The following is a 26,554-nucleotide window of genomic DNA, read 5'->3' as shown; positions in this document are numbered from 1 at the left end:
ACTATTATATTTACAAGTAGAATAAACACTTATTTAATAATATTTTGTTTACAGGTAGAACAAACGAATATATTTTTTATTATTGTTTTATTAGGTAGAAGAAACAAATATTCTTTTTTTTATTAGTTTATTATTACTATAATTTTATTCACAGATAGAACAAAGTAATATTATTTAATTTTTATTTAATATTATTTTATTATTTATAAACCGCTTGTTGTTTACCTCCGTATTAATGACATCAAAAGCATTTTTTCTCTTTCTGTCGCTCTCTAAACCTGCTGCAACAGTCTCAGGGTGTGTGTGTGTGTGTGTGTGTGTGTGTGTGTGTGTGTGTGTGTGTGTGTGTGTGTGTGTGTGTTGCACATGCTCCTGTGTAATGAGATCACCCTCATTAAAGTCTTTAGTGTAGTAATCTGGACCTGCACACACTCGACCCGAGATCTGCACAGAACGACAGATACGTCCAGAAGAACCGTAATATTCTGAGTGGAATAGATCGTCCCGCTGTTTTGGAAGGAAAAACTGTGGCGTTTTATTGGGTCTGGATGAGCGGAGCGTCACAGATGGCTGTTATTGGATAGAGATGAAGACCACCTGACTCTCTCTCTCTGCGTGTGTGTGTGTGCAGGTAGACAGTTTCAGTTTATTGAACAATCTAAACATTTTATCCGAATTTCTATCATGCATCTGTGGATTGTGATTGGTCAGTGGTGTCATTCTGTGCTCATATGTTAGTCTAATGATCCATAACTGTGTAATTGATCATGTTCTCAGTGGCTCTTCCTCAGTGTTTCTGTCTTGTTTATGGCACAAATATCTAAACATTCTTAAATCAAGATACATTTACTGGAGAAGAGAAATGTTTGTTTAACAAGAAACTGATCAAGATGAAGTGAGTTTATGCTTAAACAAGAACAAATATCTGGCATTGTGGTCAGAACAATGAATTAACTTTTATTTTTCTGGGTTTCACTGGATTGACCAATCACAACACACCACCGCATTTAATGTGTGTGAGTGTAATTGATGTGTTCTAACTGTGTCCTTGTCCTTGCAGATTTGAGTCTGAGTCCCTCCATCTGTCCCGTGTGTCATCTATTAAACCGTCTCATCTGAACATGATCCATCGGGCCGTACACATTCACGCACACAGATAGCGGACGATATAGATCTCATTCCAGCAGACGTTCATCAGCGTCATGGAGTACGTGGTGAAGAAATCTCTGCTGGCCCCCATAAAGACACTCACGTACTGCGTGACCGGAGAGAAGAAACCGTCCGGCTGGACCAAGAGGGGCTCAAAACATCACGGGTCGAAGGGCAGGACCTGCGCAGACCCACATCTGCTGCGATCCTATCAGGCCGACCTGGAGAGAGAGAGGTGAGAGGTCACATGATCACCTGATGCTCACCAGTGCATCACAGCCGTCAAAATATCAGTGCAAGTGTCTTTTAATGTAAAGAAACGCTGAGACACACCTTACAGTCAAAGCAGAAGTTTGATTTGAAACGATAAAACAATAGATCTAGTGATGAAAACGATAGTGAAGAATTCACAGAAAAGATCCTGAGCGCATCTGATGAAATCATGAGGTTTTAAATGTGAGCAAAATGCTTTTTATTGTCACTGTACGTCCAGATGTGAAGATATCAGGTCAGAAAATCATCAGATCTTGACGAGTTTGCCGTGAAGCGTCTGTTAACAGTTACGTTCTCTCTCACTCGATCTTTAGGAAATTACGTGAGGCGATGAACGCTCAGAAGAACGCAGAGAGAGCTGCGATGCGAGCTCATTTCAGGAGGAAATACCAGCTGACCAAGGTCAACACACACCTCATGTATATGCCAGCATAAGACTCTTTCACAGCTATAACGAGAACTATAACGATAACTATATCAGCGTTTATACCAGCGGACGAAAATGCTCTGTTTATTATAATGCACTATAGGCTACGATATCTATATTAGCGCCAACTATACTGATAACTATATTAGTGTCAACTATACCGATACCTAAAACAACAACTATATTGGCGTCAACTATACCGATAACTAAAACAATAACTATATTAGTGTTAACTATACCGATAACTATATTAGTGTCAACTGTACCAATTACTAAAACAATAACTATATTGGCGTCAACTATACCGATAATTAAAACAATAACTATTTTAGTGTCAACTATACGATACCTAAAACAACAACTATATTAACATCAACTATACCGATAACTGAAACAATAACTATATTAACATCAACTATACCGATAACTAAAACAACAACTATATTGGCGTCAACTATACGATAACTAAAACAATAACTATATTAGTGTTAACTATACCGATAACTATATTAGTGTCAACTGTACCAATTACTTAAAACAATAACTATATTGGCGTCAACTATACCGATAATTAAAACAATAACTATTTTAGTGTCAACTGTACCGATATCTATTAGTGTCAACTATACGATACCTAAAACAACAACTATATTAACATCAACTATACCGATAACTGAAACAATAACTATATTAACATCAACTATACCGATAACTAAAACAACAACTATATTGGCGTCAACTATACGATAACTAAAACAATAACTATATTAGTGTTAACTATACCGATAACTATATTAGTGTCAACTGTACCAATTACTAAAACAATAACTATATTGGCGTCAACTATACCGATAATTAAAACAATAACTATATTAGTCAACTATGATAACTCAACTATACGATACCTAAAACAACAACTATATTAACATCAACTATACCGATAACTGAAACAATAACTATATTAACATCAACTATACCGATAACTAAAACAATAACTATATTGGCGTCAACTATACAATAACTAAAACAATAACTATATTAGTGTTAACTATACCGATAACTAAAACAATATTAGTGTCAACTGTACCAATTACTAAAACAATAACTATATTGGCGTCAACTATACCGATAATTAAAACAATAACTATATTAGTGTCAACTATACGATACCTAAAACAACAACTATATTAACATCAACTATACCGATAACTGATAACTAAAACAATAACTATATTGGCGTCAACTATACGATAACTAAAACAATAACTATATTAGTGTTAACTATACCGATAACTATATTAGTGTCAACCGTACCAATTACTAAAACAATAACTATATTGGCGTCAACTATACCGATAATTAAAACAATAACTATTTTAGTGTCAACTATACCGATAACTTAAACAATAACTATGTTGGCGCCAACTATACCGATAACTAAAACAATAACTATATTAGTGTTAACTATACCGATAACTAAAACAATAACTATATTAACATCAACTATACCGATAACTTAAACAATAACTATATTGGCGTCAACTATACGATAACTAAAACAATAACTATATTAACATCAACTATACCGATAACTGAAACAATAACTATATTAACATCAACTATACCGATAACTGAAACAATAACTATATTAACATCAACTATACCGATAACTAAAACAATAACTATATTGGCGTCAACTATACGATAACTAAAACAATAACTATATTAGTGTTAACTATACCGATAACTATATTAGTGTCAACCGTACCAATTACTAAAACAATAACTATATTGGCGTCAACTATACCGATAATTAAAACAATAACTATATTAGCGCCAACTATACCGATAACTAAAACAATAACTATTTTAGCGTCAACTATACAGATAACTAAAACAACTATATTAACATCAACTATACCGATAACTAAAACAATAACTATATTGGCGCCAACTATACCGATAACTAAAACAATAACTATATTAGCGTCAACTATACCGATAACTAAAACAATAACTATTTTAGCGTCAACTATACCAATAACTAAAACAATAACTATATTGGCGTCAACTATACCGATAATTAAAACAATAACTATATTAGCGCCAACTATACCGATAACTTAAACAATAACTATGTTGGCGTCAACTATACCGATAACTAAAACAACAACTATATTGGCGTCAACTATACCGATAACTAAAACAATAACTATATTGGCGTCAACTATACGATAACTAAAACAATAACTATATTGGCGTCAACTATACCGATAATTAAAACAATAACTATGTTGGCGTCAACTATACCAATAACTAAAACAACAACTATATTAACATCAACTATACCGATAACTTAAACAATAACTATGTTGGCGTCAACTATACCAATAACTAAAACAACAACTATATTAACATCAACTATACCGATAACTTAAACAATAACTATGTTGGCGTCAACTATACCGATAACTAAAACAATAACTATATTGGTGTCAACTATACGATAACTAAAACAATAACTATATTAGTGTTAACTATACCGATAACTATATTAGTGTCAACTGTACCAATTACTAAAACAATAACTATGTTGGCGTCAACTATACCGATAACTAAAACAATAACTATATTGGTGTCAACTATACGATAACTAAAACAATAACTATATTAGTGTTAACTATACCGATAACTATATTAGTGTCAACTGTACCAATTACTAAAACAATAACTATGTTGGCGTCAACTATACCGATAACTAAAACAATAACTATATTGGTGTCAACTATACGATAACTAAAACAATAACTATATTAGTGTTAACTATACCGATAACTATATTAGTGTCAACTGTACCAATTACTAAAACAATAACTATATTGGCGTCAACTATACCGATAACTAAAACAATAACTATTTTAGCGTCAACTATACCGATAATTAAAACGATAACTATATTAGCGCCAACTATACCGATAACTTAAACAATAACTATGTTGGCGCCAACTATACCGATAACTAAAACAATAACTATATTGGCGTCAACTATACGATAACTAAAACAATAACTATATTAGTGTTAACTATACCGATAACTATATTAGTGTCAACCGTACCAATTACTAAAACAATAACTATATTGGCGTCAACTATACCGATAATTAAAACAATAACTATATTAGCGCCAACTATACCGATAACTAAAACAACTATATTAACATCAACCATACCGATAACTAAAACAATGACTATATTGGCGTCAACTATACCGATAATTAAAACAATAACTATATTAGTGTCACCTATACCGATAACTATATGAGCGTCAACTAATACCGATAACTAAAACAACTATATTAACATCAACTATACCGATAACTAAAACAATGACTATATTGGCGTCAACTATACCGATAATTAAAACAATAACTATATTAGTGTCACCTATACCGATAACTATATGAGCGTCAACTAATACCGATAACTAAAACAACTATATTAACATCAACTATACCGATAACTAAAACAATAACTATATTAGTGTTTACAAAGTAAATCCCTCAGCAAGGATGAGCTCATCTGTTTCAATATCTCTTTATATTGTTAAAATCCTCAGTCGTTATTAAATGAGTTTAGATGGTGATGTTGGGATTAGTCAAGAAACCAATAAATCGATATTTTCCACCCAGCCCTACTATGATGTTTGTTTATCAGTGTCCTCCTGCTCATTTGTCTGTTCTCTTCTATACGGCCCAGAATGCCAAGGACGCGGACCACCTGCGAGCCGTGGGGAGGAAAGTGCCTCTCCCCCGAGAGCTGGCCAAGATGGTTCATCCCGACGGCGCTGATAAAGACGACGGCTTCAGTCTGCTCAGAGCCTTCCAGGGCCTCAGTTTCAGCCCGCCGATCTTCACAGGCAGCAAACAAACCAAAACTCCCACGGCAGCCGACGCGGAGCCCTGCAGAGTCATGTGACCTCTCAGAAACACAGCCAACACACACACACACACACGGCTGAGCTGTGATGATGATTTCAGATGCAATAAACCGTTTTAGAGCTTCATGTTTCTCATAACACTGTTCTTGTTGTTTGTTTTATGAATGTGTCAAAGTCGCACAACACTTCAGAGCCTTGACATATTCCTGCATTTCATACCTCATGTTTTCGACAGACATCAGGAAACTCGAATATTTTTATTTTGTATTGTTGGTTTTATTTATTATTGTTGTATTATTAATGCACAATTAATCTGATGTGAGAGTCTGAAGATTCACACTTTTGTCTAGTTCTCTAAACGAGATCACATGGGCTTGTGTAGTTTTATGTAAAGCTGATTATATTGACTGCAGACTGACTTATGAATCATTTTACTTTTGAAGGCATTTTCTCATGTTTTAACTTTTCTGAAGACAGCTATGCAAACACTTTTTGTTCTTTTTTTTTAATCTATTTATTTTTAATCTAATTTATTAACTTTATTTTAATCTTATTTATTTACATTTTTACAGATTTTCTCCAGACCTCAGTTTGAAAACCTCTGATTTACTGCATTATATTCCACAGCTGATCAGTTTAGAGCTGAACGATAATCACATCAACCAGATCAGATCTGCTGTTCATGAATAAATGTAGATGTGTACAGGTGAAGGTGGATATGTGTATTATAGTTAGATTTTGATTATGTCTAAGTTGATTGAAAGTTGATTTTGATTGAATCTTGAGAAGTTGATTGAAAGTGCCATTATACTTTTATCTTTATTCCCCTAGTGTGAAAAATAAAGTATGGAAGCCTATTTCTTTGGTAAAGTGTAATTATGATATAAAAGTCAAAATTATGCCACACTAAATCATAATTATGAGATGAAAAGTCAAAATTATGACACTAAATCATAATTATAAGATGAAAAGTCAAAATTATGACACTAAATCATAATTATGAGATGAAAAGTCAAAATTATCACACTAAATCATAATTATGAGATGAAAAGTCAAAATTATGACACTAAATCATAATTATAAGATGAAAAGTCAAAATTATGCCACACTAAATCATAATTATAAGATGAAAAGTCAAAATTATGCCACACTAAATCATAATTATAAGATGAAAAGTCAAAATTATGCCACACTAAATCATAATTATGATGAAAAATCAAAATTATGCCATACTAAAAATCATAATTATGAGATGAAAAGTCAAAATTATGCCATACTAAATCATAATTATGAGATGAAAAGTCAAATTTATGCCATACTAAATCATAATTATGAGATGAAAATCAAAATTATGCCATACTAAAAATCATAATTATGAGATGAAAAGTCAAAATTATGCCATACTAAATCATAATTATGAGATGAAAAGTCAAATTTATGCCACTAAATCATAATTATGAGATGAAAAGTCAAATTTATGCCACTAAATCATAATTATGAGATGAAAAATCAAAATTATGCCATACTAAAAATCATAATTATGAGATGAAAAGTCAAAATTATGCCACACTAAATCATAATTATGAAATGAAAAGTCAAAATTATGCCACACTAAATCATAATTATGAGATGAAAAGTCATAATCGACTTAAAAGGTCAATTATGATATTCAAAAGTCGAAATGACAACTTTCTATATCATAATTATGACTTCAAGCCATAATTTAAACTTTTTAATCTTTATAATTATGATTTAGTATGTCATAATGACTATGTCATAATTTCAACTTTTTATGTCATAATTATTTACAAAAGCATGATTTGTTTTTTCTTGTGTAGCAGAAATGGCTTCCAAAGTGTTGGAGTATCTTGTGTGTGTTTTCTGTGATTGTTCTCTTTATGGAAATGAAAGTCAGCCGGTGACCTGACCTCTCTCTCCAGCTGATGTGTTGTTTTTCTCTTGAACTTTGACCTGATGTGACAGTAACTCATGGTGCTGTGAAGGACAGAGCGGGAGAGAGAGACAGGAACCACTGATGTGTGTTAAAGGGATGCGGAGCGCCGCGGGATCCAGCCAGAGAGCGGCAGCATGCTGGCCTCATCCGTGCGTCCGCGGGCGTCTTCCACAGCCTCCCGGTCTCTGTGTGTCCGGCCGGCCGGGCGGAGAGAGGATGCGGAGCCACCGGTGCGGAGGAGAGCAGTGCGGGGCTTCCAGGAGATTCCTCACACCGGCAGCAACGGCTGGATCAACCTGCTGCGCTTCTGGAAGGAGGGAAGATTCAGCCTCCTTCACAAGCACATGGAGAACACCTTCAGACAGCTGGGACCCATTTACAGGTACAGCAGCCTCACGGCACTGCTCCGATGAGCTTAAGCTGATGCTCCAAACATTCTTATTATCAACAAATCAGTCCCAAACATCTTCATGAAGGTTAAATATCCAGTCAGGACAGCAAATACAAAGATCAGCTGCACTGTGGGACTTCATGAACAAAATGACATCAGATATTCTGAACAATCTTATTTACTCAATTATGGCAATAAATCATAATCATGATTATTTCTGTCAATATTGAGATCACAATTATTGAACATGATTGAATATGCTGCATTTGTTTCATTGATTTTCCTTGAATTTTTTTAATATAATTAAACTGTTCTCAAACTAAACGAATGATAAACGTCCTTGAAACAGAACAGCATGTGTAACTGAAAAGAATCCATTGCATTAACAGTGATTGCATTTTAATGCATTTTATTTTCAGGGCATGAATTTTAATACATTAAACTGCAAAAAAAATGATGTTCTTCCTCAGTGTTTCTGTTTGTTTTCCAGCACAAATATCTAAACATTCTTAAATCAAGATACATTAACTGAAGAAGCAAAATGACTGAAGATATTGAGTTTTGATTAATGAAAAACATATCGAATTTCAGCATGTTTAGAGTAAAAAAAAAAATCTCTTTAAATTAAGTTTATTTTTCTGACCCCATTGGCAAATAATTTCTCAGAAAACCAGAAATATTTTTTTGCAGAGTTTATTGAATTTTTGGGGTTCTGAAATTCAGCATTTGGTTTTATATTTTAACTGCGCATATTACAGTTTCACACACAATTTCATTATTAAAAATTCAATCATTTATATACACCTTCCAGATTTCCAAAATATCCAGTCAAAATGAATAAAATAAATAATAGCCTATATAATATTTAGATACTTTTTTAACACTGGATTTATAACAACAAGGCATCACAGTAATTGCGATTATCTTGTTTTCATAATTGTTGGAAGCCAGAATTTCATTGGCTTCATCTATGAATCCAGCTGTGGATCTGATGACTCTCTCTCTCTCTCTCTCAGAGAGAATCTGGGCTCTCAGAGCACCGTGAACATCATGCTGCCGACGGACACCAGCGAGCTCTTCCGCTCCGAGGGCCTCCACCCGCGCCGCATGACCCTACAGCCCTGGGCGATGCACCGAGAGACTCGCAGACACAGCAAGGGCGTCTTTCTCAAGTCAGTGTGTGTGGATGTGTGATTAGAACTACAAACATGAATAAAAAGTGTTAAAAACTACAAACATGGCTGAAGTGTGTGTGTGTGTGTGTGCAGGAACGGGACAGAGTGGCGCGCCGACAGGCTGCTGTTGAACAAGGAGGTGATGATGGCTTCGGCCGTGCGACGCTTCCTTCCTCTGCTGGACGACGTGGCGCAGGACTTCTGCCGTTCACTGCGACAGCGGGTGGAGTCGGAGGGGGTGGGGGAGAAGGGTCAGCGCAGCATGACCCTTGACCCTAGTCCTGACCTCTTCCGCTTTGCCCTGGAAGGTCAGCAATCCTATTGAGTTTAAATGCAAATCTTGTATAAATTTTTGTAATGAACTTAATCTTCATATATGATCAAAGAGTCTCTGCTGTAGATTATGCAATCATATGCCTAAACCCCGCCTTCCAAAGTCATGACAGGCTTCTGATTGGCTGATTTCCTGATTCATGCATCCTGAATCTTCGAATGTTTATTTCACAGCCTTTACTTTGAAAGGGAAGTTTCGCTCATCTTCTCTATTGTGTCGTATATCTGAGTGAAGCGCTTCTCAAACAAGAACAAATGTAGGGCGGGGCTTGATTTTCTCTGTGGGGAATTGATTGGATGGTTGTGGTTTGCTATTGGCGGATCTCATGTGAGTGACAGGTTGCCCCGCCCTCGTCATCAGAGAAGAGATGTGGCTGCAGGAGGGAGGGGAAGATATTTTGGTTGGGACGCTGGTTGTTGATTGGATGTTGAGATGTGGGCGTGGCTCTCAAAAGTGGAGGCGGATCTGAATGCGAGCTTGCAGTGACTGTAAGAAAGAGGCGGAGTTTAAACGGACTAAATGATTGATCAGTCATAGAGAGAAGTCCAGTTATGAAATGACCAGGTAAAAAAACTGAATTGTTCACAGTAAGATCGTAGGATAGATTTGATTTCTCACGTCTCTGTCTGCAGCGAGCTGCCACGTTCTGTACGGAGAACGCATCGGTCTCTTCTCGTCCTCTCCGTCTGAAGAGTCGGAGCACTTCATCTGGGCCGTTGAGCGCATGCTGGCCACGACGCCGCCGCTGCTGTACCTGCCGCCCCGCCTGCTGCTGCACCTGCGCGCCCCCCTGTGGACGCAACACGCCACTGCATGGGACCACATCTTCAGTCACGGTGCGTCCGTCGCGCACACAGCGTGTGATCTGTTGTTGTGTGTGTGTGTTTATAGGTGTGTGTGTGTTTGCAGCGGAGGCGCGCATCCAGCGGGGGTATCAGCGTCTGCAGGCGGGGGCGTCCGGAGGATCTGACGGGCGTTTCCAGGGTGTGCTGGGGCAGCTGATGGAGGCGGGGCAGTTATCGTTAGAGCTGATCAAAGCCAACATCACCGAACTGATGGCCGGTGGAGTCGATACGGTACAAACTCACATACTTACAACAACTTTAAAGAAGGAAAATAAAGAAAATTCTGTCATCATTTACTTGCCCTCATGTCGTGCCAAACCCATAAGACTTTCCTTCATCTTCAGAACACAAATGAAGATATTTTTTAATGAAATCTGAGAGATTTCTGTTCCTCCATTGAAAGTCTGTTCACCCCTTTAATCATTTAGTAGACACTTTTATCCAAAAAGACTTACAACTGAGGAAAATAATAGAAGACAATAGGGCAACAATATGTAAGTGCTGTGACCAGTCCCAATGAGTCAGGCACAGTACACAGAGCAAGGTGTTTTTTAATAGATATAAAGTATAGTAAGTGTTGTTATAAATGGGTCAAGTGTTGATGGAAAAGATGCATCTTCAGCCGTTTCTTGATAATGGCTAAAGAATTGGCAGCTCGGGTTGAGTTAGGCAGGTCATTCCACCAGCAGGAAACAGTCCAGGTAAAGGTCTGTGAAAGTGATTTTGTGCCTCTTTGGGATTCACTTGTAGAACGCAAGCTTCTGGAGGACACATCAGTCTGAAGTAATGAGTTTAGGTATAGGGGTGCAGAACCAGTGGTTGTTCTGAGGGCAGACATCAGTGCCTTGAATTTGATGCGAGCGGCAATTCGCAACTGCAATTGCAAGTTTATGAGGAGAGGTGTGACGTGCGTTCTTTACGGCTTGTTAAAGACCACTCTCGCTGCAGCATTCTGGATAAGCTATAAAGTTTTGACAGTGTATGTTGGAAGGCCTGCCGAGAGAGCATTACAATAGTCCAGTCTGGATAGAACAAGAATATGGACAAGGAGTTGTGTGGAATGCTCAGATAGAAAGGGCCTGATCTTCCTAATGTTGTATAAGGCAAATCTGCAAGACCAGTTCTGGCAATGTGGTCTGTGAAGTTCAATTGATCATCAATAACAACTCCAAAGTTCCTGGATGGAGTTATAGATGATGTACCTAGCTGTATGGAGAAGTTGTGATGAAGTGTTGGGTTGGCCGGGACCACAAGCAATTCTGTCTTCACAAGGTTGAGTTGAAGGTGGTGGTCCATCATCCAGCAAGAAATGTCTGTCAGGCAGGCTGAGACACGAGCAGCTGCTGTCAGATCATCTGGCTGGAATGAGAGGTTGAGTTGTGTGTCTTCAACAAAGCAGTGATAGGAAAAACCATTTTCCTGAATGACAGATTCTAGTGAAGACATGTAGATGGAGAAGAGAAGCGGTCCAAGCACCGAGCCCTGAGGCACTCCAGTAGCTAGATGTTGTGACTTAGACACCTCACCCCTCCAAGACACCCTGAAGAACCTACCTGAGAGGCAGTTCCTGAGATGCCCTTCATATTGAGGGTTGACAGGAGGATCTGGTGGTTAGCCGTGTCAGAAGCAGCAGACAGATCCAGCAAGATGAGCACTGATGATTTGGGAGCTGCTCTTGCCAGTCTCAGAGCTTCAATAACCGAGAGCAGTCTCAGTTGAGTGTCCGCTTTTGAAACAAAACTGTTGTTGTCCAGGAGGTTGTTCTGTGTAAGAAAAGGGTAAAAGTTTTTGAAACAAAATGTTAGAGTCGAGAAAAGGGCATCAGTAGCACTAATAGTATCTAGTGTTGAAAATTCAGATGCTTCAAAGTTTGTCGAAGATGAAGCAAAATCTTATGGGTTTGGAATGACATGAGAGTAAATGATGAATGAAGAAGGACCTATTCAGATTTCTTCCATGTCCATCTTTCTTTAATGTATAATGTTGCTGTTTGAGCATGAAAAAGCTCTGCAAATATCTCTCTATATCAGTAGGGGCTTTCACACCGGAGGAACCTTTTCATAGTTCCTAGAACTATTGGCTGAAGTACCAGGATTTAGCTGTGTTTGCGCTGCAGGATCTAGGAACGATTTTAGTTCTAGGAACTCCTTTTGAGGTAACTAAATTAGCTCCTACTTCAGAGCAGGGTCACAAACACGGAAAACATTGATAACGGCATTTACCTGTTGCCTGCAGGGTTGTGTTATTTTCTCTGCCTTGATGATATGTAATACTGAAAGTTGTCATAGTAGATTTCATCTCTTAGCCCCACATTTTGCTCTTTCAGTCGTGAAAATTATGCGTTTACATTCCATCTCCATTATCATGAAACCTACGACACACAACAAACACAGCTCTGATCACAGCGTCCTCCATCCACCGGTTTTTAGTGTTTGTAAATGCCGCGCTTAAAGACGCCACTGTCGGACGCTTCAGAGTTCCTATTCCCGGTGCGAATGCAACCAGGAACATGTCCCGGGGAGAAATTAGTTCCCGGGAAACTGAGTTCCTAAAACTATTCGGTGCGAAAGACCCTAGTGTTACTGTTTCTTGAGTCTTGAGTTTTCTTCACAATATTCCTCATTTAAATAATTAATATGCAGAATAAAGGGGCGGGGCCTGGTTGAGTTAGTTAATAGTGTGTTGAAACTGGCGGTTATGGTAAGGGGCGGGACATTTCCCAAACACCAATCACAACAAACTGCTCCAGCCGACCAATCAGAGCACATTGTGCTTTTCAGAAGGAGGGGCTTCATAGAGACAGGAACTAAACAGAGCGTTACTGACAGACTGGGAAGAGAGGAGCTGCAACAATGGAGAAATAATGTGTTTTGTGAACATTCAATCATTCAGACCGCCATCCCGCTGCAGTTTGCTCTCTTTGAGTTGGCGCGCAACCCTGACGTGCAGGAGCGTGTGCGAGCGCAGGTGCTGTCGTCATGGCAACAGGCATCAGGAAACCCCCAGAAGGCCCTGCAGGGGGCGCCACTGCTGAAAGGAACCGTGAAGGAAACACTGAGGTAATAAAAGTCAAGTCAGCTTTATACAATACAGATCATTTCAAAGCAGCTTCACAGTAATAAACAGGAAAATAACAGAATGCCCTGTTGCCCATGACAGTGTCCAAGTTCCAAAAAGGACAAAAGAGCCCCATAAAAGCACCAGTAAAGAGTCATAATAGTAACATTCAGTTGTTTACATTAAGTTTCCTCTCTTCATCTCTGTTTCTAGAGGAAGAAGTTCTTGTCTCACAATGATTTCAGACACTGAGAGAGTTTGTGTGTTTCAGGCTGTATCCGGTGGGAATCTCCGTCCAGAGGTATCCGGTTCGAGACATCGTCCTCCAGAACTACCATGTGCCGGCAGGGGTGAGACAAACACACAGACACACGTCTGACTGTAAACACGTATGCATTTATAAGCAAAAGTAATAACCAGAACAACATGAGGGTAAAATGTGAATCTCAACATCCATCATGTGACCCGGTGGTTTCAGACGCTGGTGCAGGTGTGTCTGTATCCTCTGGGCCGGAGTCACGAGGTGTTCGAGAGTCCGGAGCGCTTCGAGCCGAGCCGCTGGGCCGGAGCTGAGACGGGTTCTGGAGGAGGTTTCCGCTCGCTGGCGTTCGGCTTCGGGTCCAGACAGTGTGTGGGCCGCAGGATCGCAGAGAACGAGATGCAGCTGCTGTTACTGCACGTGAGTTTACGAACAACACATGATCCTGACCATGACCTGGGGAAATCACAGAGAAACGACGATCGAGTCACAGCAAATTTTGAAGAAAGAAAATATTTTGAAGAAAGAAAAAATTTGAAGAAAATACTACTTCAGTCTTTCCGTGTGTAATTCAGTGTGTTACTTGCCGTTTCTGTGTAATTATAAGTGAAATTTACTAGCAATTTGTGAGTGGAAATTGTTTCAAAGTAAATCCCACACATTTTTGTTTCAGGTTCAGGGACATGTTGTGCTTGAGTATATCATGTTAACTGGTGATGATGATGATGATGATGATGATGATGATATATGTTTCTTTTTGTTTGTAGATTCTGAGGAACTTCAGACTGACAGTTTCATCCAGAGAAGAGCTGAACACTAAATACACACTCATACTGCAGCCCGAGTCTCCGCCCAGAATCACCTTCACCACACTCTCACATTAACAACCAATCAATCAATCAATCAATCAATCACTGCAGTTTGAGATCGACCGACACCATCAGCAGCACCTTCATCTGCAAGCATGAATAAGTAAAAAACACTCAAATTTAACTTAAAATGTACTTCAGGATATTGAATAATGTATGTTTTATAAATGTGATCATTTTGAGCATACAGATTAAAATATAAAATATATTTGTTACAAAGTTCAAATAAGTACACAGAAATTTAACTAAGTATTTTTCTGAAATATGTTTTGGTAACACTTTAGAATAACTCACACTATGAAGCATTAGTTAAGCATTAGTAAATAGTCAATTCATCATTTATAAAGCATTAATAGACATTAGTAAGCCATTTATAAATACAGCTATAAATGCTTTGTTCTTGATTTATAAGCATATCTATAATGAGTTTAATAATTGTATTTTCATACTTTATTAATGATCAATTTATCATTTCTAAATTATGTATTACATTATTCACAAACCAGTAATTTAGGAGTTGTCAGTGGTTCATAAGATCATTTAGGAAGTGTAAGTAAATGATTAATACAATATTTAAATGTACATTTATGCATCTTATTATTTAGATATATAGTATTAGTTACTCTTTGTGTTAATAAATGCTTTATTAACATATTCCTAGTGTCAAAACTACCTCGGTACTAACTTTAAAACATTAGAGAACAGCAGTGCAGAAGATCACTGAACCTTTAAATCTCATTTATAAAAGCTTTACAAAGCATAAATAGTCCTCACTTTAGATGAGCTCACAAAAATAGTTAACTGACTGCTTCTAAATGTTTTATAACTACCTGAATTAATCATGAATTGCAGTAGGAATATGTGTTAATAAAACATTTACTAACACACTAAGTAACTATTACTATGTGTCTAAATAATAAGATGTATAAATGAATGTTTAAATAGTTTATTAATCATTTACTTACACTTACTAAATGAACTACTGACGACTCCTAAATAACTGGTTTGTAAATAATGTAATACTTAATTTAGAAATAATAAATTGATTATTAATAAAGTATGAAATTACAATTATTAAACACATTATAGATATGCTTATAAATCAAGAATAAAGCAATTATAGCTGTATTTATAAACTACTTACTAATGTCTATTAATGCTTTATAAGTGATGAAATAACTATTAACTAATGCTTAACTAATGCTTCATAGTGTGCAGTTATTATAAAGTGTTACCTATGTTTTTAGAAATTATACTTAAAGTGTGTTACCAATTTTATTGTGAAAATGGGTAAAAGCATATCATTTTTATATATTTAAAGATGCTACAAAAAATGCAATGCACTATTAAAAAAGGAAATTTATTTGAAATGCAATAACCATCTGAATCAGTGCCTTGATCTAGAGCAGATGAACATTTAAGTGTTTGTTCTGGATCATATGGAGAATCAATACATGATGTCAAGATTCTTCTGCTGTTAAAGTGCTATGATTCTGACTAAATAAACATGTTTTGAAGAGCGATCGTGTGTGTGTGTGAGAGTCCATCCCTCCGTGTTCAGATGAATCAAACTTTGACCTTGACCATTGAGTCGTATTCATCAGTCTGAGTCCTTTAGGTGGCGCTGCAGATGACCGGCGTATCTTCAGACGTCTTGAGCTCCGGCTGGAGACACCGAGACACCAAGCTCAGGTAGGAGACGTCCGTCCGTCTTATTCTGATCTTCATGTCAGTGTGTTTTTGTTGATCTCAGACTCTGAAACCTTGGAAAAACTTCTTACATAATTATTTCTTTCCTGGCCAAAGTTCATCTTTTGTTTCAGTGTTCATGACCTAAAGTGAGTCATAGGAATAGATCTGATGCTCCTCCAGATCTCAGTCTGATATAATTCAATCTTTTTTAGCAGATCATTTAGTCAGGAACAGCAGAAGTAAAAGCACGTTATTGTCTGTTTTTGCTCCAGTTTGTTTTTGTTCCAGTGAATCCGAGCTGCTCCAGTGTTTCTGTTTCTGCACAAAGGTTTATTTGTCCTCTAGCTACTGATTTACTACCAGCGTTAGTCACTGCAAACACTGTGACTTTATTACTGTCATTCTGTACTGATACACCACTGATAAGAACAATTCAACAAACAACATTCTGAGATGATCGTTCAAACTTGTGTGACTTTATCCTGAGGAACACAAAAGCAGATGTTTAGCTGATGTTCGAGCTGCTCTGCTCCAGACGGGATGTGAAGAAGGATCTGAACATTTGATGGCTTTTGTTGCTGGTGTCACACAGTGGTTCAGTGTCTGCTCAGAGGTCAAAGGTCTTCATAATCAACTCACTATAGTGATCGAAGCTTTAAATATGAACATATGACGATGTTTACACAGCAACTCAAATCTGCTGTTGTAAAACTTCTACTTAAACTCCTTTTCTTTTTAAACACTTTTATCATTAATGTCACCGCTGATTCACTACTAGTCAGAAGCAGGTGGTTTTAGAGGGACGTTTTCATTCAAAAGAGCGTTTGACTGGACAAAAGAAAAAGAAAATATAGTATGTTTTAACTAGTAAGCATAAAAACACTGCGAAAATGTTCTTACTCAGATATTTTCCAGTACAAATATCTAAACTTTCTTGAATCAAAGTACATTTGCATAAGACATTAAATTGTTTTCTAAAATATTTTATCAAAATTAAAGGAGTTTGTGTTTAAAATGAGAACAATGGAGTCAGAAATATAGTCTTGTTTTCCCTTAAATTTCCCATACATTAATTAAATTTTAATTATACTTATTCACTGCAAAAAAAAATATAGATTTGCAGTGAATAAATGCAATTAAAATGTATTTATTTTTATATAATTATATATTAATTCATTTTATTTTTATATAAAATAATTCAAACAAAAATTTGAAAAAGTATAATAACTAAAGGATCAGATGATCATATGATCCTTCAGAAATCATTCTAATATGCTGATTTGCTGCTCAAGAAACATTCATGATAAAATAATCTATTTTGAAAACAGTTGTGCTGCTTCAGATTATTGTGGGTAAAAAGAGCAAAGACACATTTATCATCCTCATGAATCCTGCGAATAAAAAGGTATCACAGTGTTGCAAACTTCATCAGTTATGAAACAAACTCAGTTTCATCAGTAAAGCAGCTCTACAGAAGACAGTAGAGTCATTATCAGTCTCGTTCATATCTGAATCCCTCAGATTTTGTTAATATTGTGAGAGACAAACTGAAGCACAGATGTTTGGCTCAGCAGATTCTCTGTTTTTAGTGTTAAATGAGGTTCATTCATCTTTCGGCCTGTATATCTTTAGTAAGGACAAAGTCTGGATGGTCATTTTTAGAATCAGGATTGAAGTGTAAACACACTGAGCTGAACACTGGACTGAATAAAGCGTGTGCGAGAGAGAGAGGCGGTCAGTGTGTGCGGTGGTCAGCGGCGGTCAGGATGGGTGGTGAGTAACTTCTGCTGATCTGAAGCTTCTGATACTGATGATAAACCTCTGCAGACATGATGAAGATTCTCTCTGACTGTCGCAGAGATCCGATCTAAACTGTACTAGTGTTTCATGGAAGAAACATGAAAATGATGCAGGCAAATCTATGTTACAAGAGAATGCATGTCATTTTGATTCTTAAATTTTTAAATATTAGGGTACAACGGGGCTAAAGGCACACCTTAAGAAAAATTGTGCTTTTCACTACTCTCAAAAATATGATTGCAAGAAAAATATATATGTTTTTATTGGACATTGATGGAGCAACATATTTTGTGTGAAAAAAAAAAAAATCATATAGTGGTTAATTTTGTTTAAAAATCTTATAAATGTATGAGGTGGTGATGGGGTAAAAGGCATACAGTATTGATACAAATACTTTAGCTAAAATAAAATGTTTTTAATAATGACTAGGTTAATACTTGTTCAAACTTAGAATACTTGTAGAAGTTTGTACTATTTTCTGTTTATTTTGATAAATAAAAGAATTCATTTTGCTCAGTAAATATACTGTCATTAAAATAGTCCTATGTGTATAAAATATAAAAATAGATTTTAAAAATACTGAAATACAGAAACAAAATTATTTTAAAAAGTAAAGATTCTGAAAGCATTAAAGGAGATCCCATAATAGCCTATTTAATATAGATTTACAGTAGTACCAATAAATGATATTTATTATGATATGATTAATATATTTTAAAATATGATTGTTTCATTATAAATATGGGTATTATCTGATTATTTGATATGATATTTGCTATGTGAATCTAACCATGTCAAGAAATGGAAAAGTCAGCCAGCTATTCATTATCATGTTAATTATTGTGTCTTTTGCCCCAACAGCAGGGGCGCTTTTTACCCCAAATACCATACTTTTACATATTCTTCCGTTATTGAAAAACTGTTGCTTGAATTACCTTGAACAAAACTGAAAATGACCTTTGTCTGAAAATGCAAACATTAATTTAATGGATTCTTATTTGCTACTTAAATCAACATTTAAAAAAAATCAAATATAAGACCAAGTTTTGCGTTGCTGCCCGCGATTGCCTCAAGGATCAGACAAATTTGCACGTACATTTTGAAAAGCGGATGTTTAGGAAAGTGCTGCGGCAAGTTTTTTGTGCCATCTAGTGGTTTAGAGGAAAATAAAATCAAAGGCGCCTTTATCCCAGTTGTACCTTACTACAGGGCGGAAACAGATATTATATTAATTAGTGCTGTCAAATCGATTAATCGAGATTAATTTCATCTAACATAAAAGTTTGTAAATGTATATATATATATATATGTGTGTGTATATCAGCACAGCTGTGATTCGGCTGTAGGTAATCACAGTGCTGATATACAGCCATATTGCACAGCTACAAGTGTGATATTGTGTTTATACAACAGCTCGACAGCACAAGTGTGTAAACAAATAAGAAACAACAACGGAGTGTCTTTAAAACCCTCTTTTGTGAGGAACTACTTCCTTCCGCCACTGATTCAAATCTCAAGTTGACAGTTTAACAGTTGAGCCCAAGATCCGTTACTAATTCTATAACGTCACTTCAGAACTAGTAACGAATGTTGAGTCGCTTCACTAAAACTCATTGTATTATGTACATTATTTTTGAGAAAGAGAGTTTCTCAAAAAAAGAGAGTTTCTCTAAATTTACTGTAATATGTTACCGTTAAACATGATATAACATTCATTCTTCAGGTCGATGTCCATAATATAAATGTAATAAAAATTTGAATGTCCGCTGAGGAAAGCGATCTTTGTCTTTGTCCCAGGGTTTCCAGGTTTTCACAACAAAACCCGCCCAATTGCTCCTCAAAACTAGCCCAAAACTAGCCCAAAGGCATTTCAGGGGGGTAAAATTTGTGTTTTTGGCAGGGCTTCCCTGGTAAAATTTGCATTCCAGGGACTAAATATCATGTTATTTTGGGTCGATTCAACCCGCGGACATGAAAAACATCCCACGGCAATAGTGTAAAAGTAGCCCAATTCTGCGGAAAAAACGCAAACTTGGCAACACTGATTTGTCCTTTTCACAGCTAAGGGAATTTTCCACTACATTATAGCGCTAAAACAACGTCATTTCAATTTAAAAGTCTCTTGCGACTGACTCATAGAATTTTTTCCGCCATCTAATGGCATATTAATGTAACTTTCCCTCAATCCATATTACACACCAATAGTCCCTTTCTCAATACCAAATACAACATATTTATATAAAATAATATTTATTGAACAACAATATTTAAATGAGCAACAGTAGCCATTATAAATTAATTGTACAATTAAACATAATAAATTGTACAATTCAGTCAAACGTACAACGTATTAAAATAAATGCTACACAGTTAAGAATATATAGTCAGTGTCAGGTGGAAACCTCGCTTCTCTATATTTCCTATATTTTTTTTTTTTTTAAATCAATGCTATCGGTCACCCTTTACAAATGAAAAGCATTTTAAAGAGCTTGTGACAAAACCTCTCAACTCCATTGGATCCTCAAACTGTCAGTCAAACCTCATAAACCCGCCCCACCTCTATCATGAAAGAAGTGCTGCATGCAGTTGCTTGTTTGTAATGCAAAGGTAAATAAAGATCTGATGTTTGAAAAAAAAATGCTCAATGCTCAATGCCTTTGTCTATAAAAGCTAATGTTTTATGTATTTAAAGAGCGGAGAAGTGTCTTCATCTGATATTTCCCGTCTCGTTGGAGCCAATATGCTATGCTATATGTAAGTTAAATATAGCCTTAATATTAAATGATCAAATTTAACATAGCACAATTAGATTTGCTCTGGAACAAGTAATATATTAATAAGACCAAAGATTACGCATTGTATGTACCCAAAATTAATTATATCTCATGTTTAACCATTATAAGACACAGCGGCAAATCCCCGGAGCACTGGCCGAGATGAAGCTGTTCTCAGCGGGTACTCGAGCACTGAACGGCCGCTGATGGCCTGGAGCTCGCATCTCTGAAAACAAATTGTAAAATAAGCGATACGATTAAATATGAGTCACATATTTCAGGTCTAAACAACTACATTCTCGCCTAAAAACTCTTAAACTACAGTTTCGTGGTACAACAAGTGTAGCATTTGTAAAAAAAATGGTGGATTTGCTCGGCCGCCATGACAGTCTCTTTAAGCAGAGAGATACAAACGGTGAAAAGGTAGGAGGGCTGTTATCACTAGAACCAGAAAGAACTGTTGTATGAATATATATATATATATATATATATATATATATATATACACACACACACACACACACACACACACACACACACATATACTCTCTCTCTGTCTGTCTCTGTTTTGTGACCTTGCTGATGTTCTTCAGTCTTTCTCTCAATCAGATGTCAGAAGTGTTTCTCACTTTAGTGTGTTGTCAGTGTCAAAGTTCTTTCTCTCTTCTGTCTGTTCTGTTTTCTTTTTTATTTGTTCGTCCTTGACAAACACTCACACGAACATCTACATCCAGTGAAGTCATAAAAAGAAATCACATCCAGATAATCAGTAGATTGTGAATATTCAGTAATAATTTTGATCTGACTGCACTGACACTATCAGATGAGAACAGAACTTGATCTGAATTGATCTGAATAATGACTCTCTTGTCTTCTGTAGAGCTGCTTTACTCCTGAATCTAAATTTGTCTCATATCTGATGAAGTTTGCATCATTGATTCTGTTATTTTCCTGTTTATTACTTTGCTTTGAAACAATCTGTACTGTATAAAGCACTGTAGAAATAAATCTGACTTGACTTGAATGATTTTATTCTGAGAGTGTGTTGTGATACAAGAGACAAGATGGAGGAAATCACTGAGACGACCATCAATTAAAGTCACTAGACTCAAGTATTTGAATTCCAGTGAGTCAATATTTTGAAAGCATTAGTTTCTTTTAATTGTTTAATTTATAAGTAATTTGCTAGTTTTGTGGTTCTATTTAGGGCAGAATAACACTGGAGTTTGGTTTGGAGGTCAAATTAGTTAAATTTTTCATCTTAATTATACTTTATGTTTGTCAATCTCTTTATAAATTTCAGGGCTGTGGTTGGAGTGATATTTAGCTTGAGTTTCGTTAATTAGTTTAAGTGTGAGTATATTTACAGGATGAGACACTTTCATTAATAGATTCAATGGGATTGACTGAAATGAACAGCTTTATTTTGTGTTGAAGCCCAGGCATTGCCTCTATTTGCCCTTAGAAAGTTTTGTGCAAATCCAGTTGTGTTCTTTATATTAAACTTTTATCCCAAATTTGAAACTTTATATTTGTCTCCAAATTTCACTCCCGTACAGTAGAATTGGTTTCATGATTGCATGATATAATTTAATCCATGCTTTAATTGGCCATACTGTGATTTTATGGCATAAAATGCCCTCCACACTCAGCTAGACTAAAGTCCCCTGATGCTGAAATCTCGATGTGTAGCTAATGCTGCTCCAGGACTTCTCCTCCTCTCGTCCTGGCCTTCTTCTGGAACACCATGACTCTGGTTTTGTACAGGTTTACTGTCAGTGTCCATTCCTCACAGTCTCTCTGTCTGTCCGTCAGCCCGTATCAGGCGTTACTCTGACGTCATGGCTTTGCCGGACTCATTCATTCAGAAGCAGCAGCTGGACGCCTCGATGGCCGACACGTTCCTGGAGCATCTGTGTCTGCTGGACATCGATCAGGAGCCGATCACAGCACGCAACACCAGCATCATCTGCACCATCGGTCAGTCACTGCGGCTACTGTAATCAGCATCATATGCAGTACATTTAATATTATTTAGATTAATTATATTTTGAGATGTATTAATATATTTTAATAGTTTCGATCAATGTATTGTATTTTATATAATAAATTAATATTGTATATTTAATAAGAAATGTTGCTCACAGTGCTTTTCCAATGAAAGTCTGTAATGTTACTGTTTCAGGCCCCGCCTCCCGCTCCGTCACCAAACTCCAGGAGATGGTGAAGGCCGGAATGAACATTGCCAGACTCAACTTCTCTCACGGCTCTCATGAGGTCAGTGTGTGTGTGTGTGTATGTCTTTCTACGACTCACGTTCAGCGTCTCACACATGTCTCTTAGTATCACAGTGAGACGATCCGTAACATCCGTGAGGCCGTGGAGACGCTGACCTCTGACCCACTGTACTACAGGCCTGTGGCCATTGCACTGGACACCAAAGGACCGGAGATTCGCACCGGGCTGGTTAAAGGGGTACGAAACTCTCTGAAGGAGTGTGTGTGTGTGTGTGTAATCAGTGTTCAGACGGTGTGTGTGTGTTTGTGTGTGTGACAGTGCGCGGACGCTGAGGTGACGCTGCAGCGCGGAGCGTCGGTTCGGGTCGTGACCTCAGAGGCGGAGCGTGATAAGACGGACGGGTCAGTTATCTGGTTGGATTATCCCAGCCTAACCCGCGTACTCAAGAAAGGAAGCAGAATATTCATTGATGACGGGCTCCTCGCTCTCAAAGTCCTGGAGATCGGTAACAAACACCAGCTCATATTTATACGACAAATACAGTGAGCTGTTAGAAGTTGCTTTGTGAGATTATTTTCATGACAGTGAAGCAAATGAACCAGTTATCGTCAGAGTCAGTCTTTTCGCCCTGATGCCTGAAGCGTTCCTCATCTCAGGTGACACGTGGGTGGAGACTCGTGTGGAGAACGGTGGGATTCTGGGAAGTCGCAAAGGCGTGAATCTGCCAGGAGCAGAGCTGGTGAACCTGCCGGCGGTGAGCGAGCGTGACCGATCCGACCTGCTGTTTGGCTTGGAGCAGGACGTGGACATCGTTTTCGCCTCCTTCATCCGCTCAGCCGAGGACGTGAAGGCCGTGAGGGCAGCGCTCGGGGACAGAGGACGAAACATCAAAGTAATCAGCAAAGTGGAGAGCAGACAGGGTGTTCAGAAGTGAGACACACACACACACACACTGTTCGTACTCAGCTCGCTCCTGCTCTGTCGTCTCACATCTCCTCATTTCTCTCCGCAGTTTCGAGGAGATCCTGAAGGAGAGCGACGGCATCATGGTGGCCCGCGGTGACCTGGGCATCGAGATCCCGGCCGAGAAAGTCTTCATCGCGCAGAAGATGATGATCGGACGCTGTAATTCTGCAGGGAAACCGGTGATCTGCGCCACACAGGTGTGACACACGGAATGACCTGAACAGTTCAACTGATTGACAGAGACTTGACTGAGTGTGTGTGTTCAGATGTTGGAGAGTATGGTGCACCATGCACGACCCACCCGCGCAGAGAGCAGCGACGTGGCTAATGCGGTTCTGGACGGAGCCGATTGCGTCATGCTGTCTGGAGAAACGGCCAAAGGAAACTTCCCTGTTGAAGCTGTTGCCATGATGCACTCGGTGCGTGACCTCTGACCCTTCACTGGAATCCATACAGCAAAATCCCCAGAGTTAAATCAACTTTGCTCAGAGAACATATGGTCCCTCTCTACATAGAGTTAAAATAACACTGAAGCAGAGTTAAAGTTAATGAGATAATATTCTGTTTGTGGAGTTGTTTAATCAGATCTTGAGAGATTTAATGTCTTTTATCTTCAGTTGATTTCATCTAAGGCTGTGGCTGGAAGTCCTTTGTAGTTATTGTGTTTCTCTTCAGTAATTCTGCTTGTTAACAGCAGGTGTTCATCACTAATGCCCAATCATAACTTAATTCACTTAATTATCTCATTAAATTTCACTCTGCTTCAGTGTTACTTTAACATTAGAGAGGGACCATATGTAATCTGAGTAGAGTCGATTTAACTCTGAGCATTTTGCTGTGCACTTTAACTCCACGTCACCCGCTGTCTCACTGTCTGTGTGTGTGTGTTTCAGATCTGCCGTGAGGCTGAGGCGGCCATCTTTCATCAGCAGTTGTTTGAAGAGCTGCGTCGTTTGACCCCTCTGAGCTCCGACCCCACAGAGGTCACGGCCATCGGAGCCGTCGAGTCATCCTTCAAATGCTGCGCTGGAGCCATCATCATCCTCACCACCTCCGGCAGGTACACAAATACTGTAATCTCACCCTCACTGAACACTAATGCAGTTTTACCATTTATTTTTTACAAATGAGGATGTTTTTAGGAGGTTTTTGTTAGGTACTATAGATGTAGCAAATTAGCTCAAAGGTATCTCTGTCTGTCATGCAGGTCGGCTCATTTATTATCTCGATATCGTCCTCGCTGTCCGATCATTGCCGTGACACGTAATGTTCAGGTGGCCCGTCAATCACAGCTGCTCCGCGGCGTTTTCCCCGCCCTGTTCCCAACTACGCCCGCTGAGGTCTGGGCCGATGATGTGGACAACCGTGTGACATTTGCGATGGACATCGGTGAGTGTGAGCGAGCTGCAGGTGTGTGTGTGAGCGTGTATGTGTGTGTTAACTTCTGTCTCTCGGCAGGTAAAGCGCGGGGTTTCTTCAGTACGGGTGATATGGTGATCGTGGTCACCGGTTGGAGTCCCGGTTCAGGACACACCAACATCATGAGGGCGGTGACTGTGCCCTGACCCCGAGTCTCTGATTCGCCAGAGTCTGTGATTGACAGGCCCATGCTAATTAACCCACAGAGCGTCAGTGTTGATTTCTGCTTGTGCTGCACTTCCAACCATCATATGTGTATCATTTCTATAGCAATAAATTGAAATGAGTCATATGTGCTGTCTTTATTTTCCTGTGATGAAAACTGATAATTACCTTCAGTGTTTGTCCTCATGCCGAGAGCGGCTTCAGAAACCTGCTCCGTTCACACTTCCCACTGCTGCTTTTATGTTGTTTTTCTATGTAGTCATGCACTAGTCGGATGCCTTTCGGACGGCATTTTGCAGCATCATATTGCAAATGTCAAAGCTGGTCTGTGATCAACCAAGTTGCAACCATCATTATTCACATTTATCAATAAATATATCTGCACTATTATAGTCAGTAGAGCAGGAAACACTCATCATGATGGTGAAGCTTTTACAAATGTATGTCTGACCATCACATTGAGACTTTATCCCAAAAATCAGATTTGAATGGTTTCATCATGTTCATCAAGGCAACTCAATATTATTTATGTAATGCTTTTCACAATACACTTTGCTTCAAAGCTTGTTTATGGAAAATCATTGTTAATTTTTATTCATTTTCATGCCTTTTAGTTGCATTTAGCAAAGTAAAGCTGTGCAATAACAAAATTTACATTTCGCAGTTGTAAGGCCCTCTGTTTGAGTTCCCTGCTCTAAGCGGGACTCGAACCCGGGTCGCCGGTATAGGAGGCGCGCGCTCTAACAGGGAGGATGAAGACCACAGTCGCTGACGAGCCTCTTGAGATCAGAGGAGTGAGGTTTACACGCACAGCTCTTACCAGCCTACAT

General features: G+C 38.0%; 3 protein-coding genes across 4 annotated transcripts; all 3 read left to right on the top strand.

Annotated features, from left to right (window-relative positions):
* The first annotated feature begins 95 nt into the window (after window positions 1–95).
* LOC125243226 (complexin-3-like) lies at window positions 96–6,643 on the top strand. The gene is made up of 4 exons (XM_048152704.1): window positions 96–631; window positions 1,061–1,384; window positions 1,737–1,824; window positions 5,606–6,643. The coding sequence occupies exons 2-4, from the start codon at window positions 1,203–1,205 to the stop codon at window positions 5,822–5,824; spliced, it is 489 nt and encodes a 162-aa protein (XP_048008661.1). The 5' UTR covers window positions 96–631; window positions 1,061–1,202; the 3' UTR covers window positions 5,825–6,643.
* Window positions 6,644–7,362: 719 nt separating this feature from the next.
* On the top strand, window positions 7,363–15,004 carry LOC125243223 (cytochrome P450 11B, mitochondrial). Its single transcript, XM_048152697.1, has 9 exons — window positions 7,363–8,122; window positions 9,148–9,303; window positions 9,400–9,614; window positions 10,273–10,476; window positions 10,550–10,716; window positions 13,378–13,544; window positions 13,814–13,892; window positions 14,021–14,221; window positions 14,569–15,004. Exons 1-9 carry the CDS (start codon window positions 7,875–7,877, stop codon window positions 14,683–14,685), a joined length of 1,554 nt encoding a protein of 517 aa, XP_048008654.1. The 5' UTR covers window positions 7,363–7,874; the 3' UTR covers window positions 14,686–15,004.
* A 1,206-nt stretch (window positions 15,005–16,210) lies between these two features.
* Window positions 16,211–25,851, top strand: pklr (pyruvate kinase L/R). 2 transcript variants are annotated; one of them, XM_048152870.1, is made up of 11 exons: window positions 16,211–16,362; window positions 22,752–22,916; window positions 23,122–23,213; window positions 23,280–23,411; window positions 23,493–23,679; window positions 23,831–24,104; window positions 24,187–24,337; window positions 24,407–24,559; window positions 25,034–25,200; window positions 25,348–25,529; window positions 25,599–25,851. In XM_048152870.1, exons 2-11 carry the CDS (start codon window positions 22,778–22,780, stop codon window positions 25,703–25,705), a joined length of 1,584 nt encoding a protein of 527 aa, XP_048008827.1. In that variant the 5' UTR covers window positions 16,211–16,362; window positions 22,752–22,777; the 3' UTR covers window positions 25,706–25,851. The 2 variants fall into 2 exon arrangements, with proteins under 2 accessions (XP_048008827.1, XP_048008826.1); XM_048152869.1 differs by lacking the exon at window positions 16,211–16,362 and adding an exon at window positions 17,997–18,135.
* Window positions 25,852–26,554: the final 703 nt, after the last annotated feature.

This window comes from Megalobrama amblycephala, linkage group LG13 (genome assembly GCF_018812025.1).
Source record: "Megalobrama amblycephala isolate DHTTF-2021 linkage group LG13, ASM1881202v1, whole genome shotgun sequence".
NCBI classification, from domain to species: domain Eukaryota; kingdom Metazoa; phylum Chordata; class Actinopteri; order Cypriniformes; family Xenocyprididae; genus Megalobrama; species Megalobrama amblycephala.
The sequence above is the reverse complement of the archived record's forward strand: the minus strand, read 5'-3'. Positions and strand labels throughout refer to the sequence as shown.